This window comes from Mastigoproctus giganteus, chromosome 12, assembly GCF_048544385.1.
Source record: "Mastigoproctus giganteus isolate SK-2022 chromosome 12, ASM4854438v1, whole genome shotgun sequence".
Lineage (NCBI taxonomy): Eukaryota > Metazoa > Arthropoda > Arachnida > Uropygi > Thelyphonidae > Mastigoproctus > Mastigoproctus giganteus.
In genome coordinates this window covers 86267249-86288130 of record NC_143586.1, presented here as the reverse complement: position 1 = coordinate 86288130, position 20882 = coordinate 86267249, and the positions used below count along the sequence as shown (strand labels likewise).

The following is a 20882-nucleotide window of genomic DNA, read 5'->3' as shown; positions in this document are numbered from 1 at the left end:
TGCAGGATCATCTAGACAAGACTGCAGTTATAGTTCAGACACAAAGCATGGGTTTGTTAAGGGGAAGTCTGACAATTTGATTGGCTACTATGATGTGGTCACAAAGAAACTAGATGCAAAAAATAATTTTGATATCATATACTTGGATCTTAGGAAAGTTTTTGATACTGTTACACATGGAAGACTACTGTACAAATTGGACCAGTATGGCATTAAAAGTAAGTTGCTACAATGGATAAAGGGATGGTTGAGTGTGAGAAGACAGAGAGTGGTAATTTGTAGACACTGCTCTTCGTGGACTAATTATTAGTGGAGTTCCCCGGGCTTCCATGTTGGGCCCATTGTTGTTTTATATATTTATCAATGATATTGATGAAGATATATCAGGCTTAATCTCCAAGTTTACAGATGACACAAGGTTGGCAGGGTTGTTAATGACAGTACAGTGCACTGCATCAGGATCTAGAAAAGTTGGACAGATGGGCTGAGAAATGGCAACTGAAGTTTAACATTGACAAATTCAAAGTACAGTAATACCCCGACTTACGCTACCCCGACTTACGCGAACTCGGAGTTACGCGGTTCTTGATTTTTTCGTTTGGCAACGCTGCCGCCCACTATCTTCAAGGTCGTTTTTCATATGTTATCGATATACGGTGCGACGGCGGAGAATGAGAGCGAAAGATGAACAAAATTCAACTTTGCTGATTTTATGTTTTTTATATCAGTGAAGGGAAAAACACATTTCACCATAATAACGTAAAAACCAACACAATTCCAGCTATCGGTATAATTGCAAATGCAATTAGATCGAGTTTACTACCAGTTTATAACAGATTTCACTAGCAGAAACGCAACTGGATTTTTATTGTTTTATGGTAGGAACCCCTAGAAATGTGGGGTGTTAATAGTGTATCTCTGCCTTTATGGTGTTGTTTATTCAGTTGCTACATGCGCGCAGCTTTGTTTATGCGTATCAAGCGTGCCTCCTCGTTTTGTAATTGCGCTTTATTCCCTAAAAATTAGTAAAATACTTAATTAAAAGGTGTGAAAAGGAAGCGTCCTGGTGAAGACACTGCAGATTCAGAGAGAAAAAGAAAAGCAATTATCGATAAACAGAAGCGGACTAGGTCAAAAATTCTTACCCGGGAAAATTTATAGTGGCCTCATACTATGGTTTATGGCCAAAATCACACTGGCCCACAGGGGTTACACTGGCCCCGGTAAGGCTTATGGCCAGTCCGCCTCTGTCGATAGAGAAAAAATATGAAATTGTGAAACGCTTTGAGCGAAATGAAAGACCATGTGATATTGCATGTGCTACAGGCCTAAATGAAGCAACGGCGAAAAGCACATGACAATTGCAAACTTGACAGGTTGAAAATTGAAAAGGGCTCAATTGTAAAGGGCTTAAAAATTTTAGAAAACATAGACTCCAACGAAGAACGCGTTATAGCTACAAAGCAAGGAATAAAAAAATTATTAGCTTGCTACGAAGAAATTCTGCGTGAAAAAAAAGGCGCTGTGTCGTCAGACGAATTTGTTAGATTTTATGAAGCCATCGACATCGAAATAACTTTTTAACGTAAGTCATTTGTTTTTTTAATACATATTTTGTATTAATATGTATACAGAACTGCAATTTTATTAATATTTTTCTTCTAAACTAGTGTTTTTGTTAGTCCTTGGTCCCAATTGAGCAAAATTTATATGTATTTATATGCAAAGTTGTACCCCGACTTACGCGAATTCGACACGCGATTTTCGTCGGACCCACCTATCGCGTAACTTCGGGGTATTACTGTACTGCATGTGGGTAGTAGTAGTAGTAGCCCCAGAGTTATGTACCAACTGTGCAGTACTACACTCAGGGCAGTGGAGAATGAAAAAGATCTGGAGTAATTGAACAGTAAGATATGAAGATTTCTGTGCAATGTAGACAGGCTTTCAGAGCAGCTCACAGGTTCTTGTCAATGATATACAAGAATTTTGCTAGCAGGGATAAGGAGGTGATTACCCCTTTGTATAAGGCAATGTTCAGGCCATACCTTGAGTACTGCATACAGGTCTGGAGACCTTATTTTAGGAAGGATGTAGAGGCTGCCAGAATGAGTATAGAGAAGGGCAGTGAGATTGGTGAGAGGAACAAAGGATTGCTGTTACCAAGAAAGGCTTAAATTTTGCAAATTGCAGTGTCTGGAGACTAGGCACCTGTGAAGTGATTTGATTGAGGTGTATAAGGCCTTGAATGGTTCTAGCAAGCTTAATACTGATGGGATTCTTGCTCTTGCTGAGATTACACACCTGACCTGGCCATTCAAATTGGAAAAAGACAGTTGTAGGATATATACGCAGAAATTTGCCTTTAGTCAGTGGGTGGTTGATTACTGGAACAACCTTCTATCTGTTGTTGTTGTGAAAGTTGATAGCTTTAATGAACTCAAGGAAGAACTGGACAAACTTTTGGAGCAAATAAATGGGTAAATTTAATTTTGTCCTGTGGATACCTCGGCTTTCTAAGCATGTCTTTTGGAAGTCAGTAATGTCACTCATCTTTTCCATTCTGAATTGAATATTTGATTTTGATTTTGAACTGTGTTGCTGCATTTAAGATTTATTGGAATAATCAGCACAACAATGGACAGAAGATGAACCATGGCTTGGACAAGGCCTGTCAATGATGCTCTTTATTATTAATAAACATGGCAGTTTTTCATGTTTTGTATGAAAATATGGATCAATTGTTCATCATGTCCAAATCATATTTGTTCAAGTTGTTTCTTTCACCTTTTCTGTAAAGAGTAGGACAAGTTGAACCAAGTGAATGGTTTTTAAAAAAATAATAATAAATTTATTTAAGTTTAAAACATAGAAATCTACACTTAGAAATGTTTTTATTCACTTCTTTAGATAAGAATAGTCACTCACAGAGTTTTGCATATATATATATATATATATATATATATATAAATTGTGCAGATGCATACAATTCATTAGGTGAGTGGGAAGTTCTAACATTTTGGCAAGGCAGTGTTGTGTTGGTTATATATGAAATTTTTAGTATCATAATAGCTTTTTCATTTTTAATTTCTCCAGAAAAGTGACTAAAGATTATCAGCAATTCAGTACAGAAATAACTCGTCTGACCAAAGAAGAACGTTTGGCTGCTGAATGTGAACAGCCAGAATTTACATCTCCATGTCAACAATTTCAGGTTAGTATATTTGAACTTGTAATTGAAAATAGAACTTGTATTTGAAGCAATGATTCTTAAACTTTAAAGCAATAATTCGCAAACTTTTTTAAATTCAGACCTCATTCGTGGTTATGGCAGTTTGCATGATTATTTTGTTGATTCTCCCAGCACTGTAGCCTATTTGAAATGTTTTCACACCTCACATTTAATAGAAACACTGATTTAAAAGAAAGTAAATAGATAAATATCAATAAATGTGAATAAATATAAATAAATAGATAAAATATAAAGATAAATATAAATTTTGGTAAATTGCTTGGGAGATTTAATTTAATGTGATCTTTAATTCTGGAATTGTATCTAAATCAGTGCATTATTTTTAAATTAATGTAATTACCTATTATGTTTTGGATCTAACTTATCTTTTCATATTTTTTCACTAATGATGATATTGAAAAATGTTAAATTGTAATGATGTTAAAGGGGCCACAGTTATTCTTTTTGATTTATTGGTGCGTGATTACTGGCTAAAACTGCAGATTGAACTATAGTATTATGAAGACACAAAAGAACATTTTAATATAATAGAAGTTGTATTTGAATTTATCTAAACAGTGACAATTTAAATAATTGAAAACATTGAAACATATAGGCAATGAGAACTTTAGAGTGCTGCCTGCACAGTGTGTCAACCTAGAATCAACAATAATCATTTCAATGGCTCTTCAGAGAAACTCACATACAAAATCAGTCACATGGCTATTGCCAACTACCAATCAAAAAAGTGAAATGTAATTTCTGAATATAGTAAATAATAATAATAAAAAAATCTCAAGAGCAAGAAATCAGGTTTATTAGGGTGGATCACTCCTGGTGTTGATTCCTAAACATGTGCTCAGCAAATATGAAAATATTCTCACTGCTCCCAGACTGAGTAGAAAAACTACAAATTCTAACCCCCCCCCATGTGTATATTCACATGTTGTCCTCCTGTTCTCTTTAACAAAATCCAAACCAGCCATCTAGAACCCCATGGTGGTGGTGGTGGACTTGGCAGTGGGATAATTTCACTGGTGTATAGATCCCATTATTAATCTGTTGGCACTGCATGTTTGTTTTATTACCCAGTCATCACCAAGTCCATAGCTGCCATCATTAGGATATATGATAGAGAATCATCTTTTTTAGTTTGATTTGACCCTTCCCCGTCTCATCTCAACAATATAGTTGGCAAAGGGTTTCTTCAACATTTTTCAAAAACTCAATTTTTCTCCATCCATTTTGTTTCACAAAACAACAACAAAAAAATAAATAAATAATTTAAAAAATAATAATAAAACTACATTAAAATTGGCTTAGAATGAAATACAAAACAGATGTTGCATTTCATGTGATGATAATGCCATATTTGTTGAATGTTTATTGCATCATTCTCTGAGTTGTGCTGATCATACAGGCATGTCCAGAAATATATTTCCTGATGATGAAATAAAAATTGCACAGCTAGGAAAAAAATAGGCAGGGATGACTCTGAAAAATTGCCATTTTATTGGGGCAGATGGCAATAATCAAAGTGATTCCAAGTTATATCCCATTATGGTAACCATTTGTAATACTAATAATAAAAAAAAAAAAAAACAGTTGTCAAATCAAAAACAGCTTGCTCTTGTTAGCATCACTGAAAGTGATCATATCCTGTATAGCAAGAGTATTAAAAGAGGAGATTGAATACTTTGTGGTAATAGGCCGTCCTTGTCATCTTATTAATTTATGTGCTGAAAAGGAATCTACATGACTTCCTGTGAAAGTGGACAAGTGCTTGGCATTAACTTACTGCTATCTAGAAAGAATATAGAAGGAAAGATGGATTTAAACAATTTAAATTATTGTATGCCATTGAAGAGGGAAAAAAGGTTTTGAAGGATGTGTGTATATATTGGCTGACTTTGGTTAAATATGTAACTAGACTGGAAAACAGAGGCAACCTTTGGCATGTTTATTTAAAGAAGCAGCTAGAAGTGGTGCAAAAACCCATATAAGCATTTTTCAGAGTTATCAGATTGAAAAGTACAAGTAATCACTAGTGATCATTGAGTGACAATGATTCATAGCCAAATCCAGTTCATGAACCAAATGTTTTGGAAGAAGACAAATTGATGAACTCAAGAAAATGAACTTCTGAATTGAAGACTTCTGGTAGAAGCAATCCTAAACAGGCCAAGCAAGATAATAAATAATTCTAGGCACACTATCCTCACTTCTGCAGAAAGTCTATTAATGTTTCTCTCTTCTTGCTTAATAAAGCATGTGGCCTGTTCCTTTAAGTTTTATGTGCCAACATTTAAAAATCCAAACATAGCTCTTCAATCCAATGTACCTCACATCCAAGTACAGGTTATTACTCTTAGATATCTTGAAGAATGTTAAGTGCAAATTTCTTTAACAACAGTTTTCAAATCTTCCACTTTGGAAATTGATTACCATAGCAGAATAAACCAGAAGGATGATTGTGACTTAGTCTAGGCATTTGTATTGCCAAGGTTGTGGAGAGTCTAAACCAGGAGGAGAATATTCTGTTCTTTTGCTCAGTAAGGATGTAGACTATGGCTGCATGTGCAAGTGTACAAGTTCCCATTGAAAAATGACGTTCTTACAGTGCATCTTGGTGTAATTAAAGATAAAGAAATAGATAAGGCAATAGATTTTAATTATTACTAAGTATCTGAATAATGTTACTTGTATTGTACATGGTTATCAGTAAATCAAGAACAATAAATTTGTTGATTAAAATTTAGCTATGGATTGAAGGGCACTCAGTAACATTGCACAGCAGGAATAAATGAATTTTATTAGTACTGCAATCTAACTGAAGCATGATCAAAATAAATATTACAAAAGATGTTCGAAATGAGTGCCATGTGACAGAAGACAGGTTTCAACATGATATGAGAGGGAATCCTGTATGCATTCAAGTAGCACCATGTTGTTTTTAATAGCAGCAGGCAGCTTCATGGATGTGAATCAACAGATCATCTTGGTTGTTAACTTCTCTGGCATAAAACGTTTGTTTTATGTGACCCCACTCATAAAAATCCAATGGGTTAAGGTGAGGAGAGCATTGCAGCCACTGCAATCAGTCCAGTGATTCCGATAACGACCAATTAAGAATGTTCAACTAATCTGTTTAATGCCCTAATTCAAAACCCAATGCTCCTATTTCAAACTGAGTGTAGACTTTTCTTCTTGTATTTTACTGAAACATTCCCTCGATGAATATAGACTTCAAGCTCAAAGACACCCGTATAACTGGGTCTTTTGACCTCTCCCTCTTCCATTTTTACTTTTGTATAATTTGCATTTCACTCTAATCACTTTAAGTCAGCCATGTGATTGTTTGACTGTGTATTTGAGTTTCCCTGAAGTATTTTAATGGCAGTTGTTTGATGTTAGGTTGAAAAAGGGTGCAGGCAGTAAGTTCTCTTGAAAGTTCTCTATACCTATAGAATTCAGTATCGTTTTTACCTGCAGTAGTCATGTAGGACCTGAGAGGTACTCTTTGAAAAAATTTGTTGTGCATTAATTAATGATTAAAAATGTGACTTTTTTTCGTACCTTCCTAAATATAGTCAAAGTTTTATTCTATGTGTTTTGGAAGTGAAAAATTATCATTTATTTTGAATTAAAAATGTATTGGTCCCACAGGAACTAGAATTGTTGGAGACTCTATTGTCAGGGAAACAGGGAACATGCTATGTAAAAAGGATAGGTGGAACAGAACCAGGGTATGTCTGCCAGGGGCAAAGGTTGATGACATTGTAGAACGGATATCATCTTTTAAGGGCACAAAAGGTGATATTGTTGTACCCTTTTGCACTAATGATATTAAGAGTAAGAGACTGGCAAAATTAATTAACAAGTACAGGTCACTGTTGAAAAAAAACTGTGAATTAAGGTTGAATTTTAAAGTGTCTGCAATTCTGCCCAGAAACTATAGGAGGGAGTATGTGATGTGAGCTTTGTCAATCAATTTGGCCCTGGAAAGATTGTGCAAGGCTTCAGGGGTAAAGTTTTTTTTAAGCCTGGTCTGTACTTGTTAACAGGAGGAGAGACTGCTTCTACAGGGATGAGATACACTTAAATATAAAGGGTGCAAGAATATTTGCTGATGCTATCGAGGCAGTGTTAGGTGGGTTGGAAAACTGCTAATTTGGGAGGGATACAAGGACTAATCGATTAACAGTAGCCACTGGCGACAGAGGTTAAAGTGATTCTTGCACTGCTTCTATTGGAATGAGCAGCAGCCTGGAAAACAAGATGCAGGGTATTTCAGAGACTGCTGGGAGTCATTGTGGTACAAGGAAACACATGGGTTGTGTTAGAGTAGCTAAGAATAGGAACAGGTGCATGTATACTTGCATGTACACCAATGCTAGGAGTTTGGTAAATAAATTTGATGAATTTGAGGTATTGTTCAAAACGTCAAAGGCAGATATTGTTGGGATATCAGAGACGTGGTGTCACACAGATATAAGGAATGCAAACTGGAATTTGGGGAGTACAATGTGTACAGGAAGGATAGACAGGATAGGAAGGGAGGAGGGGTTATGCTATTAGTTAAGAAACACATAAAATCCAAGAAAGTGAAGCCAGTAAACATCGCTGGACAGTGCAGTGTCGAGTCAGTTTGGTGTGACATATGCATTGGGATACCCGATATTCTTCCTGATGAGGTAAAACATGAATTGAAGAAAGTGAAGAATCAGAAAGCTCCGAGGGAAGATGAAGTTACTGTAGCATCGTTAAAATTGGGAGGAAGACACATAACACAAAAACTGGCAAGGCTCTTCACAAAGTGCATTAGAAAAGGTGTGATGCCTAAGCAGTGGAGTAATGCAATCATAGTTTTGCTGCATAAGAAAGGAGATAAATCAGAAATTGGAAATTATAGACCAATTAACTTGTTATCCCACATCTACAAGTTGTTCACAAGGGTCACAAGAAAAGGTGTGATGCCTAAGCAGTGGAGTAATGCAATCATAGTTTTGCTGCATAAGAAAGGAGATAAATCAGAAATTGGAAATTATAGACTAATTAACTTGTTATCCCACATCTACAAGTTGTTCACAAGGGTCATTACTAACAGATTAGAAAGAATACTTGATGAGAATCAACCGAAAGAGCAAGCTGGCTTTAGGACAAGATTCTCAACTATGGATCACCTTCACGTAATATCACAGCTAATGAAGAAAGCAAATGAATATAAAACACCATTATGCCTGGCATTTGTGGATTATGAAAAGACATTTGACTCCATACAGCATAAGGCAATGTTTCGGGCATTGGAAAGACAAGGCATAGATACCCCACATATGATTTTGAAGAAAATATATGAGAGTGCTACCTCCTTTATTACACTAGACAAAGACAGTAGGAAATTTAAAATCGAGAAAGGAGTTCGACAAGGAGACACAATATCTCCGAAGCTGTTTACTGCTGCCCTTGAGGAAGCTTTCAGAAGATTAGACTGGTCGCAGAAAGGAGTCAATGTGAACTTAACCTAACCTAAACCATTTACAATTTGCAGATGACATTATGGTCATAAGCCACGATCCCAAAGAATTAGAGGAAAATCTTAATCAGTTATGCACAGTTAGTAAGGCGCCTTCGTAGCCAGGTGGGAAGGAGCAGCAGTGCTAGCCCATGCTTCTTGATTAGACCGGGGTTCGAGCCCGTCACCACCAAATACGGAGGATGCGGAAAGGTCAGGGAATGACCACCACATATTCCCATAGCAATATGACCTTAGTTGCTAATGCTCCTAAAAACAAAATAGCAACAACACAGTTAATAAGGATTTTGGACTAAAGATGAATATGGCTAATACAAAAGTTATGACGAACAAGTCTGCCACAGAAAGGGAAATAATGATTGAAGGAGCAGTAATTGAAAAGGTGGAGTCGTATACTTATCTGGGACAAGTTATTAGCTGTGATAATGATAAATGGCTGAAAGTCAAGAGAAGAATAAATTTTGGATGGATAGCATTCAGGAAATATAGTCACATACTGAAGAGCAATATCCCAGTTTGTCTGAAACGTAAAATAATGAACAAATGTATACTCCCCACCATGACTTATGGAGGTGAACCTTGGGCACTCAACAAAAGAATGGAAGAGAAGCTGAAAACTGCACAGCGAAGAATAGAACGAATTATATTGGGAATCAGACTGTTAGATAAGAAGAGAAACACATGGATTAGGCAGAAAACTCAAGTAAAGGACATTCTTATCAAAACTAAAGAACTAAAATGGCCTTGTGCAGGACACATAGCTCGAAGACATGATGGCAGATGGACAAAGAAAATAACAGAATGGTACTCAAGAGGAGCTAGAAGAAAACCTGGAAGACAAAGGCGGAGATGGATAGATCAAATTCACGAGTCTGTGGGTAGTGAATGGATGGCCAGTGCTCAAAACAGAAGGAACTGGAAAGTTGCTGGAAAGGCCTTCATCCTGCAGTGGATTGAAAATGGCTGATGATGATGATGATGGTGAAGCATTGGGAGATCAAAATTGAGAGTAGGAGTGTGTTATAGGCCTAATGACTCTGATGAGTATAATAAGAAACTGTACAGGGAAATAAAGTTGGCCAGTAAATCAGAGAGTCTTATAATGGGGGATTTTAATTTTCCAGACTGGAATTTGTGGGTTGGTTACTCACACACTAGCAAGGCTTTTGTGGATTTATTAGATGATTGTTTTCTAGAAGCAGCATGTTCGGGAGGCAACTAGAGGGAGTATACTCTTGATCTGATTATCAGTAGTGATTCTTCATGCATTAAGAATCTGCAGATAAAGGAACCACTAGGTGGCAGTAATCACTGTGTGCTGAAGTGGGATTTACTCAAAGAGGTAACTACCATCAGGGATAAAGGGAAGAGTTTTTGCTTTCGTAAAGGTGACTACGGTGGTCTGAGGCAGTATTTAAATTCTATACGGTGGGACCAACTGATGATGTTACCAACAGAAAATTCAAAATGGGTAGCATTCAAAGAATTTATCTTGGAAACTACTAGGCTTTACATACCAACTAAGAAATATTGTTCAAGGTTTAGGCCTAAATGGATGTCAGATGAACTAATTAGACACGTGGCAGAGAAGAAAAATGCATGGGATACATATAAATTAATGGGTGACATGGAAGCCTAGGAAGGATATAAGCTGGTCTGTAACCAAGTCACAAAGGAGATTAGGCAGGCAAAGGCAGATTATGAGAAATCCTTAGCAATGGATGCAAAGAAAAACAACAAAGAGTTCTTTACCTATGTAAACTCTAGCAGGAAAGGGATTAATCAGATTGGTCCACTGGATATTGATGGTTCAACTGTTGATAATCCTGCTCAGGAGGCTAACAAACTAAATGAGTATTTTGTATCTACATTCACCCATGAGGAGTTATTCAGGAAGGGGAATGCCAGAGTGAGTTAAACTCTGGCAGTGAGCTGGACGATTTTGTAATAACTTGAGAGGAAAGTGGAGGAGAAATTGTTGAAGGTAAACATAAATAAGGCAACCGAGGTGGACAGGATCTATCCAGTTATATTAAAGGAGACAGCAAAGGAAGTAAGCAAACCCTTAGCCATAATTATGAGAGCTTCTTTGGACTCGGGGGGGGGGGGGTACCCATGGACTGGAGATGTGCAAATGTGACTGCAATTCACAAAGGAGGATCAAAGGCTGACACAAGTAATTATAGACCTGTTAGTTTAACTTCTGTTCCAGGAAAATTAAGGGAGGCACTGGTTAAAGAAGCACTGCAGGATCATCTAGACAAGACTTCAGTTATAGCTCGGACATAGCATGGTTTTGTTAAGGGCAGGTCTTGCCTGACCAATTTGATTGGATACTATGATGTGGTCACAAAGGAACTGGATGCAGGGAATAAATTTGATATCATATATTTGGATCTTAGAAAGGTTTTTGATACTGTTGCACATGGAAGACTGCTGCACAAATTGGAGCAGTGTGGCATTGGTGGCAAATTGCTGCTATGGATAAAGGGATGGTTGAATGGGAGAAGACAGAGAGTGGTCATCAATGGACACTACCCATCATGGACTAATGTTATTAGTGGAGTCCCTCAGGATTCAGTGTTGGGTCCATTGTTGTTTTCTGTATTTATAAATGATATTGATGGCATATCAAGCTTAATGTCCAAGTTTGCAGACGATAACAAAGGTTGGCAGGGTTGTTAAGGAAACTAATGACAGTATGCTGCTGCAACAGGATCTAAAAAAGTTGAGCAGATGGGCTGAGAGGTGGCAAACAAAGTTTAACATTGACAAATGTAAAGTACTACCAATTTATTTATTTTTATTATTTATTTATTTTTTCTTGTTAATTGTTGGCGCATCAACTTCTGTGGCCATAATGCACCTCCCAAAGTTTTTGCATTTTACTGTGATCCAACCCGAGGCGGGAATCGAACCCACAACCTTTGGATTGCCAGGCAGGCACTTAACCCACCTGGCTAGCCACCCGGTCGGCAGTACTACATATGGTAAGCAGTAACCCCAGAGTGTCTTATCAACACTGTGGTACTACATTGACAGTGGTAGAGAATGAAAAGGAGCTGGGGGTAATTGTACAGGCAGATATGAAGTTTTCTGAGTAGTGCAGACGGTCTGCAAGAGTAGCTCATAGTGTCTTGTCAATGATATACAGGAATTTTTCTAGCAGGGATAAGGTGGTGATTATTCCCTTGTATAAGGCAATGGTCAGGCCATACCTTGAGTAATGTATACAGGTCTGGAGGCCTCATTTTAAGAAGGATGTAGAGCTGTTGGAATGAGTACGGAGAAGGGCAACAAGATTAGTGAATGGAACAAAGGGTTGCTCTTATGAAGAAAGGCTTAAATTTTGCAAATTACAGTGTCTTGAGACTAGGCACCTGCGAGGTGATCTGATTAAGGTGTGTAAAGCCTTGAATCGTTTGAGCATGCTCAATGCTGATGGGAATCTTCCTCTTGCTCAGAATAATCACCTGAGAGGGCATAAATTCAAATTGAGGAAAGGCAGTTGTAGGATAGATGTGCAGAAGTTTTCCTTTAGCCAGTGGGTAGTTGGTTGATGGAACAGATTTCCATCCTTTGTTGTGGAAGTTGATAGCCTAAATAAATTTAAGGCTGAGCTGGACAGGTATTTGGAACGAACGGAGGGGTGAAATGGGAACGGTTTTTTTTTTTTTTTTTTGGCTGATGCTGCATAAGCTTGCTTTCTTGCATCATATGCCTCTACTAATGCTAATGCTAAAAGGGTGCCCTTACCTAGAAAGGCTTCAATTCTGCAAATTGCACTGTCTGGAGACCAGACACCTGTGGGGTGATTTCAGTGAGGCCTTTAATGGATTGAGTAAGCTGAATGTGAATGGTGTTCTTCCTCTTGCTGAAACTACGCACATGAGGGGGCATAAATTTAAGTTGACAAGGATGGTTGCAGGACAGTTACGTTTAAGTTTGCCTTCAGCTAGCGAGTGGTTTATTGCTATAATAGGCTTCCACCAAATGTGCTTCACAAAATTTGTTTCTTGTGTCAGTTATTATTATTATTATTATTGTTATTATAAATGGTTTCTTGTTTGATTATTATTTATCTGTTTATTACATTATTTGTTTGATGAAATACATTAATATGAGCACTTTCATATTTGTGAGTGTAACTATGTATTTTTATTTCCAGGCACTATTTATTTTAATTTCCAGGCAATATTAATATTTTTATTTTTTTTAAACAATGTGTAAAAAAACATTTTTTGAATATTAAAATTTTTTATAAAAAAATTCAATTGCCTACAGTACGTATAGCAATACATTGAAAAAAGAAAAAATACTGGTACATCACAAGCAAAATATAAAAAACCAAAAACTTTTTCCACAAAAAGAAAACAAATGTAGACACTTGTTAGTCTTCACACAGTTGTATTTAACAAACAAGGGCAAGACTACTGGTTTAAAATAATTGTACATATGAATATTCTTATTAGAAGTACCTTGTTTTTTTTTTATCAGTATACTGGAATCCCTCACCAACTGTAGATTTGAGATAATGCTGTTTATATTTGTATACAAAATTTTATAATTGGTGGGTGAGTGGGGTGTGTGTGTGTGTGTGTACAAGGTATGGCAATAAACTTCATAGACTGGTACTGTTGTGGTCATGTTTGGTGAGTTTGAAAATAAATGGTACATTGTAGTTCAAATTTCCTTCAACAGATGGTGGTATAGAGATTGTCCAGTAGGCAGAAAGGTTGCAAGTTACATCCAGTTTCTTTGGTAGCATTAATGTTCCATGTAATGATTTTACAATGGAGCAACAAACAAACATAAAATTTTGCTTTAAACTGGGAAAATCTGCAACAGAAACGTATGGAATGTTAAAAACCATTTATGGTAATGATAAACGTTAAGTGTTACTAGTGTGTGTAAATGGAGCAGTTCAAAGGGAGGCATGAGGATCTTCGCAATTATCAAAGAAGTGGGCATCCATCAACCTCTTGTAATGAAGACACCATATGCAGTACTTTACATTTTTCAATGTTAAACTTCAGTTGCCACCTCTCAACCCATCTGCTCAACTTTTCCAGATCCTGTTGCAGTAGCGTACTATCATTACTGTCATTTACAACTTTGCCAACCTTTGTATTGTCTGTAAACTTAGACATTAACCCTGATATATCTTCATCAATATCAATATCATTGATAAATACCAAAAACAACAATGGGCCCAACACCGAACATTTGGGGCTTCCACTAATAACATTAATCCATGAATAGCAGTGTCCATTGATAACCACTCTCTGTCTTCTCCCACTCAACCATCCTTTAATCCATTGTAGCAACTTGCCCTTAATGCCATACAGTAGTCTTCCATTAATCCCGGGGCTCACATCTGGTGAGTATGGGCTTGGCACACCCAGGGTCCTTAGCTGTATATCATCATCCTTCTCTTTCTTGGTGATTCCCTTCTACTTTTGATTCTCTCTCTCTCTCTCTCTCTCTCTCTCTCTCTCTCTCTCTCTCTCAGGGTTACTCGGGAACTTTTTTTTTTTTCCTGGTGCAGCATAAGCCTCAAGCTTCCTTGCATCAAATGGATATCAATAATAATAATAATAATGTGCTGCAGTATCAAATGCTTTCCTAAAATCCAAGTACAGTAAACCCCCGCTATTCGCGGTATCTGTATTCGCGGTTTCGCGTATTCGCGATCGCCGATTTAATATAAAATGAAACCTAAAAAATGTGAATTTTAAAGCGCCGTGAATATTTTCCGCCATAAAAAAACATGGGCGTGGCTAAAATTATCTTTCCCGGTCAAAACAGCGCTCAGTGGGTGGGGGAGAGGGGTGACAAAATCGCGAGCGTGGATGTTTCTCGCTAATCCTTGTTCAGTATGTGTTATGCGCTTGTCATGGAAGGTTTCGTCGTTTGCTTTTAATTTATATGCTTATAAATTGAATAAATTTATCAATTTATAAATTGATTTGCTTACAAAAATGATAAATCTACTGTTTTGCAGTGTAAAACGGACTTTTTCGAGTGTGTTAACGGAAGAAAGTGACTTTATTGTGGACAAGTTCTTTCTAACTCCTACAAAAATATGGCTAAAAATAACAAGAGAAATGTGAAAATATTAAAGAAGGTGATGACATTAGCGAATAAAATTGAGTTATTAGATAAAATTTCTAATGGTAAAAGTGTCTCCTCAGTGGCAAAACATTATAAAATCAATGAGTCAACGGTACGATCAATCAAGAAATCGGAAGGAAAAATCCACCGTAGTGTCCGTGAAAATGCGCTAATTGCTTCAAAAATTTGTTCTGTAACTCGTGATGTTAAATTAGAAAAAATAGAAAAAGCTTTAAACATGTGGATAGAAGACCGAACTCAAAATAAAATTCCGTTGTTAAGTTCACTCATCATTCGTGAAAAGGCAAAACTCCTTTATCAACACTTGAGCGAAACTGGTGATAGCACTGGCGGGATAAGTTTTTTTGCTAGCAAAGGCATATTACATTTAATATTAAATTGTTTCTTATTTTCATTTCGATGCCATATGCTTGCATTTAACTATGTACTGTCTATGTACATAGTCATATTATGAAGGTACATATAATACATACATAGAAAAAATTTTAGACTAGTTTTTCTTATATATTTCATACTTTGGAACGGAACCCCTTTATTACTATGGGAGCCATAACTCAGTATTCGCGTTTTCGGTATTCGCGACATTTCTCAGGAACGTAACCCCCGCGAATAGTGGGGGTTTGCTGTATATGATATCAAAATAATATTTTGCATCCAGTTCCTTTGTATACACATCATAGTATCCAATCAAATTTGTCAGACATGACTTACCCTTAACAAACCCATCCTGTGTCCGAACTATAACCGCAGCCTTGTCTAGATGATCCTGCATTGCTTCCTTAACCAGTGACTCCATTATTTTCCCTGGAACAGAAGTTAGACAAACAGGTCTGTAATTACCCTTGTCACCCTTTGATCCACCATTTTGAATTGAGAACACATTTGTACATCTCCAGTCCATGGGGACTCCCCTGAGTCAAATAGATTTCAGGATATTGAGGATATAAGAAAAACATAATCAACAAACTGAACATTGTCTCTGAGTACACATTCAGTGGTTCTTTTCAAAAAGTTTTAGAATAGTGTAATAAGTGCGTTTAATCAGATGGTGCTTACTTTGAGTAAAATAAAACCATTTTTGAGCTCCTTCATTTTGTGTTCTTTTTATTGCACCAGTCCAGGAACTTTATTGCCACACCTTGCATATGTGGATCAGTCAAGTCTCCTTAAACAAAATAATGTGGCAGTTATTACTCTCACTTCTTGTAGATCATATAAGCAGGTTTAGGTATAAATTCCAGATTTAAGTCATCTAGGACCTAGTATACCTCAGATGTGATTATAAAGTTCCAGGACTGCACTTATATGCGGAAATATATGGGAAATGATTATACTTACCAGCTGTTTGGGTGAATGACCTTGAAGTTAGTCTACCTGATACTGTATACACAGATTTGAATGTTTCTGAAACTTATGGAAATATTTCTGATATATGATCTTCTGAAATTGGTGATGGTTCCTGTGTAGCTTTCTGAATAATTCCCTCAGTTATTGCAAATCTTTAACTTCTCAAGGAGGCTTTAAATCTTCTTGAAAAGTTATAGATTTGACTGCGAATGCAGGAGCATAGTTATGATACAAGCAACAATTCCATGAAGACAACTTTTTGAGCTGTTTTCTCTGGGCAGCTTTAACTTAGATCTACGTTGAGTGTTGCATGTCCACTGTTTTTGACCCTATGAGATAAATTCATTGGATTTCAGGAAAGCTTTTGATACTGTTGCCCATAGAAGGCTGCTTTACAAATTGGAGCAGTATGGCATTAAGGGCAAGTTGCTGCAATGGATAAGGGGATGGTTGAGTGGGAGATAGCAGAGAGGGAATAAAAATATATATATATGGATGATCTTCATATTTGACTGAGATTGACTTTTTTTCAAGGCCTTGGAAAAGACTGGACATTTTTTTTCTGGGTTTTGGACTTACACCCAACACCATTGTTCTTCACCTGTAATGATGGAAGAATCAAATGGGTCAGCAATGGTGTATTGACAAAAATCCTCACATGCGAGAACTTGCTGCTCTCTACAGTCATCAGTGAGGAAGTAAGGCACACACGTTCCCAAATCACATGTTAAAATTGACATATCCAATAAGAAATACCAGATTCACCAGCCAGTTTGCAGATAGTTAATTGTTGATCACTGCCAGTCTGATCTGATCATGAACACAAGTGATTGAATCATTGGTTTTTGAAGTTGTACTGTGGCCAGAGTGAGGATCATCTTTGGACTAATAGACCTCTTTAAACTTTGAGAACTATTGAAAAGTCTTTGAACAACACATAGCATCTTCTTTGAAAGCTGACTTTAACATTTTGTGTGTTCCTGTTTTATCTTTTCCTAATTTGAAACAATATTTGATGCAAATTTGCTGCTCAGTAAAACTGCCCGTTTTAAAATGCACGGAAATACATAAAAACGTTCCATGCAATGTACACTAATTCAAATTAGCTGCAGACTGGCTGACTGATTAACTGTATATAAATAAGTGATCCACGAGTTACTATATCTATTTGGATCACCAAACATGTTGCAACAAATTGCAATTTGCTACAATGCTGCAATATAAAGATAAAGTCAATCCTCAAACTTCTTTCATCACACCTTGCATTTTTCAATGCCCTAAAAATAAGTTGTGCAGCAACTGGAATAATACTAATTGCATTGTTTCAATACCTACCCAAGACCTTAGGGATTCTGGAGTGACTGAATTGCTGCACCCTCAGTAAATATGCCTTGCTAGTGTGTATGCTGCAGAGGGCACAGATTTTTTAAGTTCCACCTTCTCAATGGCATATATAGTAAATATATCACTAGTCAGTACCATATGGGCTATGAGTAATTTTATTTGCTGTGCATATTAGAAAATATCTATCTCTGATCATGATCTAGGTCAGGATTGATTTTTTTTTTTAAATATCACACAAAATTATGAGAATTTATAAAAATGCAAAACTGAAATAATCATATTATGCATAAATTATTGGTTTGGTTCAAATAACTTGTGATTTGTGAAAGAGAGAGAGAGAACCTTATCATTTTTATGCTATCTAAATGGAAAGCAAAATTTACCTGATGGGATCTAAGTTTGTTGCTGTGTTTTCATATAATTTATTGGCATAATTATTTTTTTCCTCTTTTCTAGAAAACTCCCATTTTCTTATAGGGCTTTAAGGCCTTGTGTTGTCAACTGCAGCTTTGTTAAACATTGTACTTTTCATCAACATATTCTTTGCAGTTGTCAAGGGATTCCTGCATTTTAATTTGCAGTTTTAGTCTTTGCCATACAGTGATATATGAAATATGGTAAATTTTATCTTAAATATTACAAAAATTTGTATTTATATTCAGTCGATGCTCTATATAATGATGCCCTCCCCCAGGGGAATGAAAAAAACAATCGTTATATTTGTCATTCAGAAAATCAGCAACAAAACAAGTAAAAGCTTGAACATATAATGTAATTGTACTAACACAATATAGTATAATCTTATTTATAATGTGAACTACAGTATTAAACAAGAAAATTATGATTGTAAATTTTGCATTTAATGTAGAGTGCAGTAAGGGTACAATTAAATTGTAAATTTAATGTAGTGTGGTCATTAGAAAATGATTAATAAATGCTAACCACAGGATTGGAAACAGGTCATGGGTTGAAGATATTAGAAGTTGGTTATGATTGTACAGGTACACAAGATGGCTGTGCTAGTCCAAATAATAAATCAGTATGGCTGCTGCTTATGATGACTTTGGTGACAGCTATTTTCATGATTCCTGAAATTTGTTCAAATGAATGTCATTGAAAGTTATTTCAAAATATCGACTGAGGCTCTTGCCCAAGAATGCTTCTCAGTTTAAAATATCCGTTATTTATTGCTTTTATTTTATTTAAATATCAACTTTAAAATTAATAATAAATAAATAAAAAATGACAAAATATTTCACCACTTCTGGTGCAGTCCTCATTTCAGAGGTCTGGCAATCTGGGTGTAAATTGCAGACTCTCCTGAACAATTATATATTTTTTATGCAATGGCCTTGCATTGCTTTCCAAATGTGTCTATATATATATTTTGTCTGTTCCAATGTGTGACAAGATATTGAAGCAAGTATGCAGGCTGAAAAAATCTTGGATAACACACAGGAAACTCTACTCCTTCTGTCTGAGGCTGATTAAATCAGCCCTGATTGAAGAGAATTTGAGAAATTCTTCTAAATCTATGACAGGACTAGAATCCATACCTCTCTGAAACCTCTTTGGACAGGTGGAAAAAACACTGTGCTGTTATGAAGGAAATTATAGGCACCTAGAAAAGTAAATTTGTACAAAGATTTATCATTTTTAAAAACATTATTTTTTTACAAGAATAGCAGAAAATAACAGTATAAAAGTTTAATAAACCACAAAATCAGAAATTCAGTAGATAAGTTATCATTGTTTTTGTTTTCAGCATTATAGCATTTTTGTTTTAACAGAAAATTGAACATGAGTATCTAAAATCTGTGATTTGAAATCACAGTTGAATTAGATGATTGCTTCTATCACATTTTGTCAATTTAGGGAACTACTTATAGGTATATGTGTAGACTAAACACCTTGAAAATTGTAAAGTTGTTTAAACAGTGCTTCAGTTATATCATAACACACCTTTCATCATAAAGTCCTTCAGCTATTTTTTTCAGTATTTTCTTCAACAATATGGGTGATATAAAGGGTGTGATGCTGAACTCTTGAAAAATTTCCCTTTTTAATTCCAGGATCTACAGCTTTTAGACATTTTTTCCTTCAAGCAAAAACTGAGCAGTTCTTTTTCCCTTTGTTAGCCATATTTGCAATATGGCTGATTGGTTGATCCATTGAAGGTTCCTTGGCATATCCACCGCTTTGGTCATAGTGTAGATGTTCATATGATAACAGATATGAACTTTATTGTGACTGTATAAAATTTGCCAGCTTACATGTTGTGTGAGCCAAAAAAAGGAATAATTCAAAGAGGAAATATGGCATGTAGTTCAAAACCTTTAAGACCTTTGGACACATCCAATGAAGCCAAACTGGTGTTTATTCATTTCTACACTAATATTTCCTGATTTTGATGTGCAATTTTTTTTTCTTTCTTTGTAATCAAACTGCTGTTATGAGTAGGTGGACTATGAGAATAATTCATTCTGCAATATTTTTTGTAGAATTAGTTTCATTCAATGAGACTAACAAATTACAATTAATAAGGGAAGTTTGCTTCTCTCCCCCACCCCGAGCCTGAGTAAATAGGGACAAACACTGTTGTTCTATGTTAAGCTGTAGTATGATAACTATTTGTGTTATTTGTATACTGTATAATGGCTGGTTAAAAATTTGAGATAAATTCAAGCCAAATTTGAGTTTAATTTTCAGTTACTGACAATTGCATAATATCATCATCAGCCATTTTCAATCCACTGCAGGATGAAGGCCTCTCCAGCAACTTTCCAGTTCCTTCTGTTTTGAGCACTGGCCATCCATTTACTACTCAAAAACTCATGAATTTCATCTATCCATCTCCACCTTTGTCTTCCAGGTTTTCTTCTAGCTCCTCTTGGGTACCATTCTGTTATTTTCTTAGTCCATCTGTCATCATGTCTTCGAGCTATGTGTCCTGCCCAAGACCATTTTAGTTCTTTAGTTTTGATAAGAATGTCCTTTACTTGAGTTTGCTGCCTAATCCATGTGTTTCTCTTCTTATCTAACAGTCTGATTCCCAATATAATTCGTTCCATTCTTCGCTGTGCAGTTCTTAGCTTCTCTTCCATTCTTTTGGTGAGTGCCCAAGTTTCACTTCCATAAGTCATGGTGGGGAGTATACATTGATTCATTATTTTACGTTTCAGACAAACTGGGATATTGCTCTTCAGTATGTGACTATATTTCTTGAATGCTATCCATCCAAAATTTATTCTTCTCTTGACTTCCAGCCATTTATCATTATAACAGCTAATA

At 36.1% G+C, this 20882-nt stretch overlaps 1 protein-coding gene across 3 annotated transcripts in view; it reads left to right on the top strand.

The window, feature by feature from the left end:
* The window catches only part of Sulf1 (Extracellular sulfatase Sulf1), a 242783-nt gene that overhangs the window by 115941 nt on the left and 105960 nt on the right, over nucleotides 1–20882 (top strand). For all 3 annotated transcript variants that reach the window (XM_090386513.1, XM_090386512.1, XM_090386511.1), the window contains exon 9: nucleotides 3097–3214. In XM_090386513.1, coding sequence (XP_090242639.1) covers nucleotides 3097–3214 — 118 coding nt within the window. The remainder of the gene's footprint in view (nucleotides 1–3096; nucleotides 3215–20882) is intronic.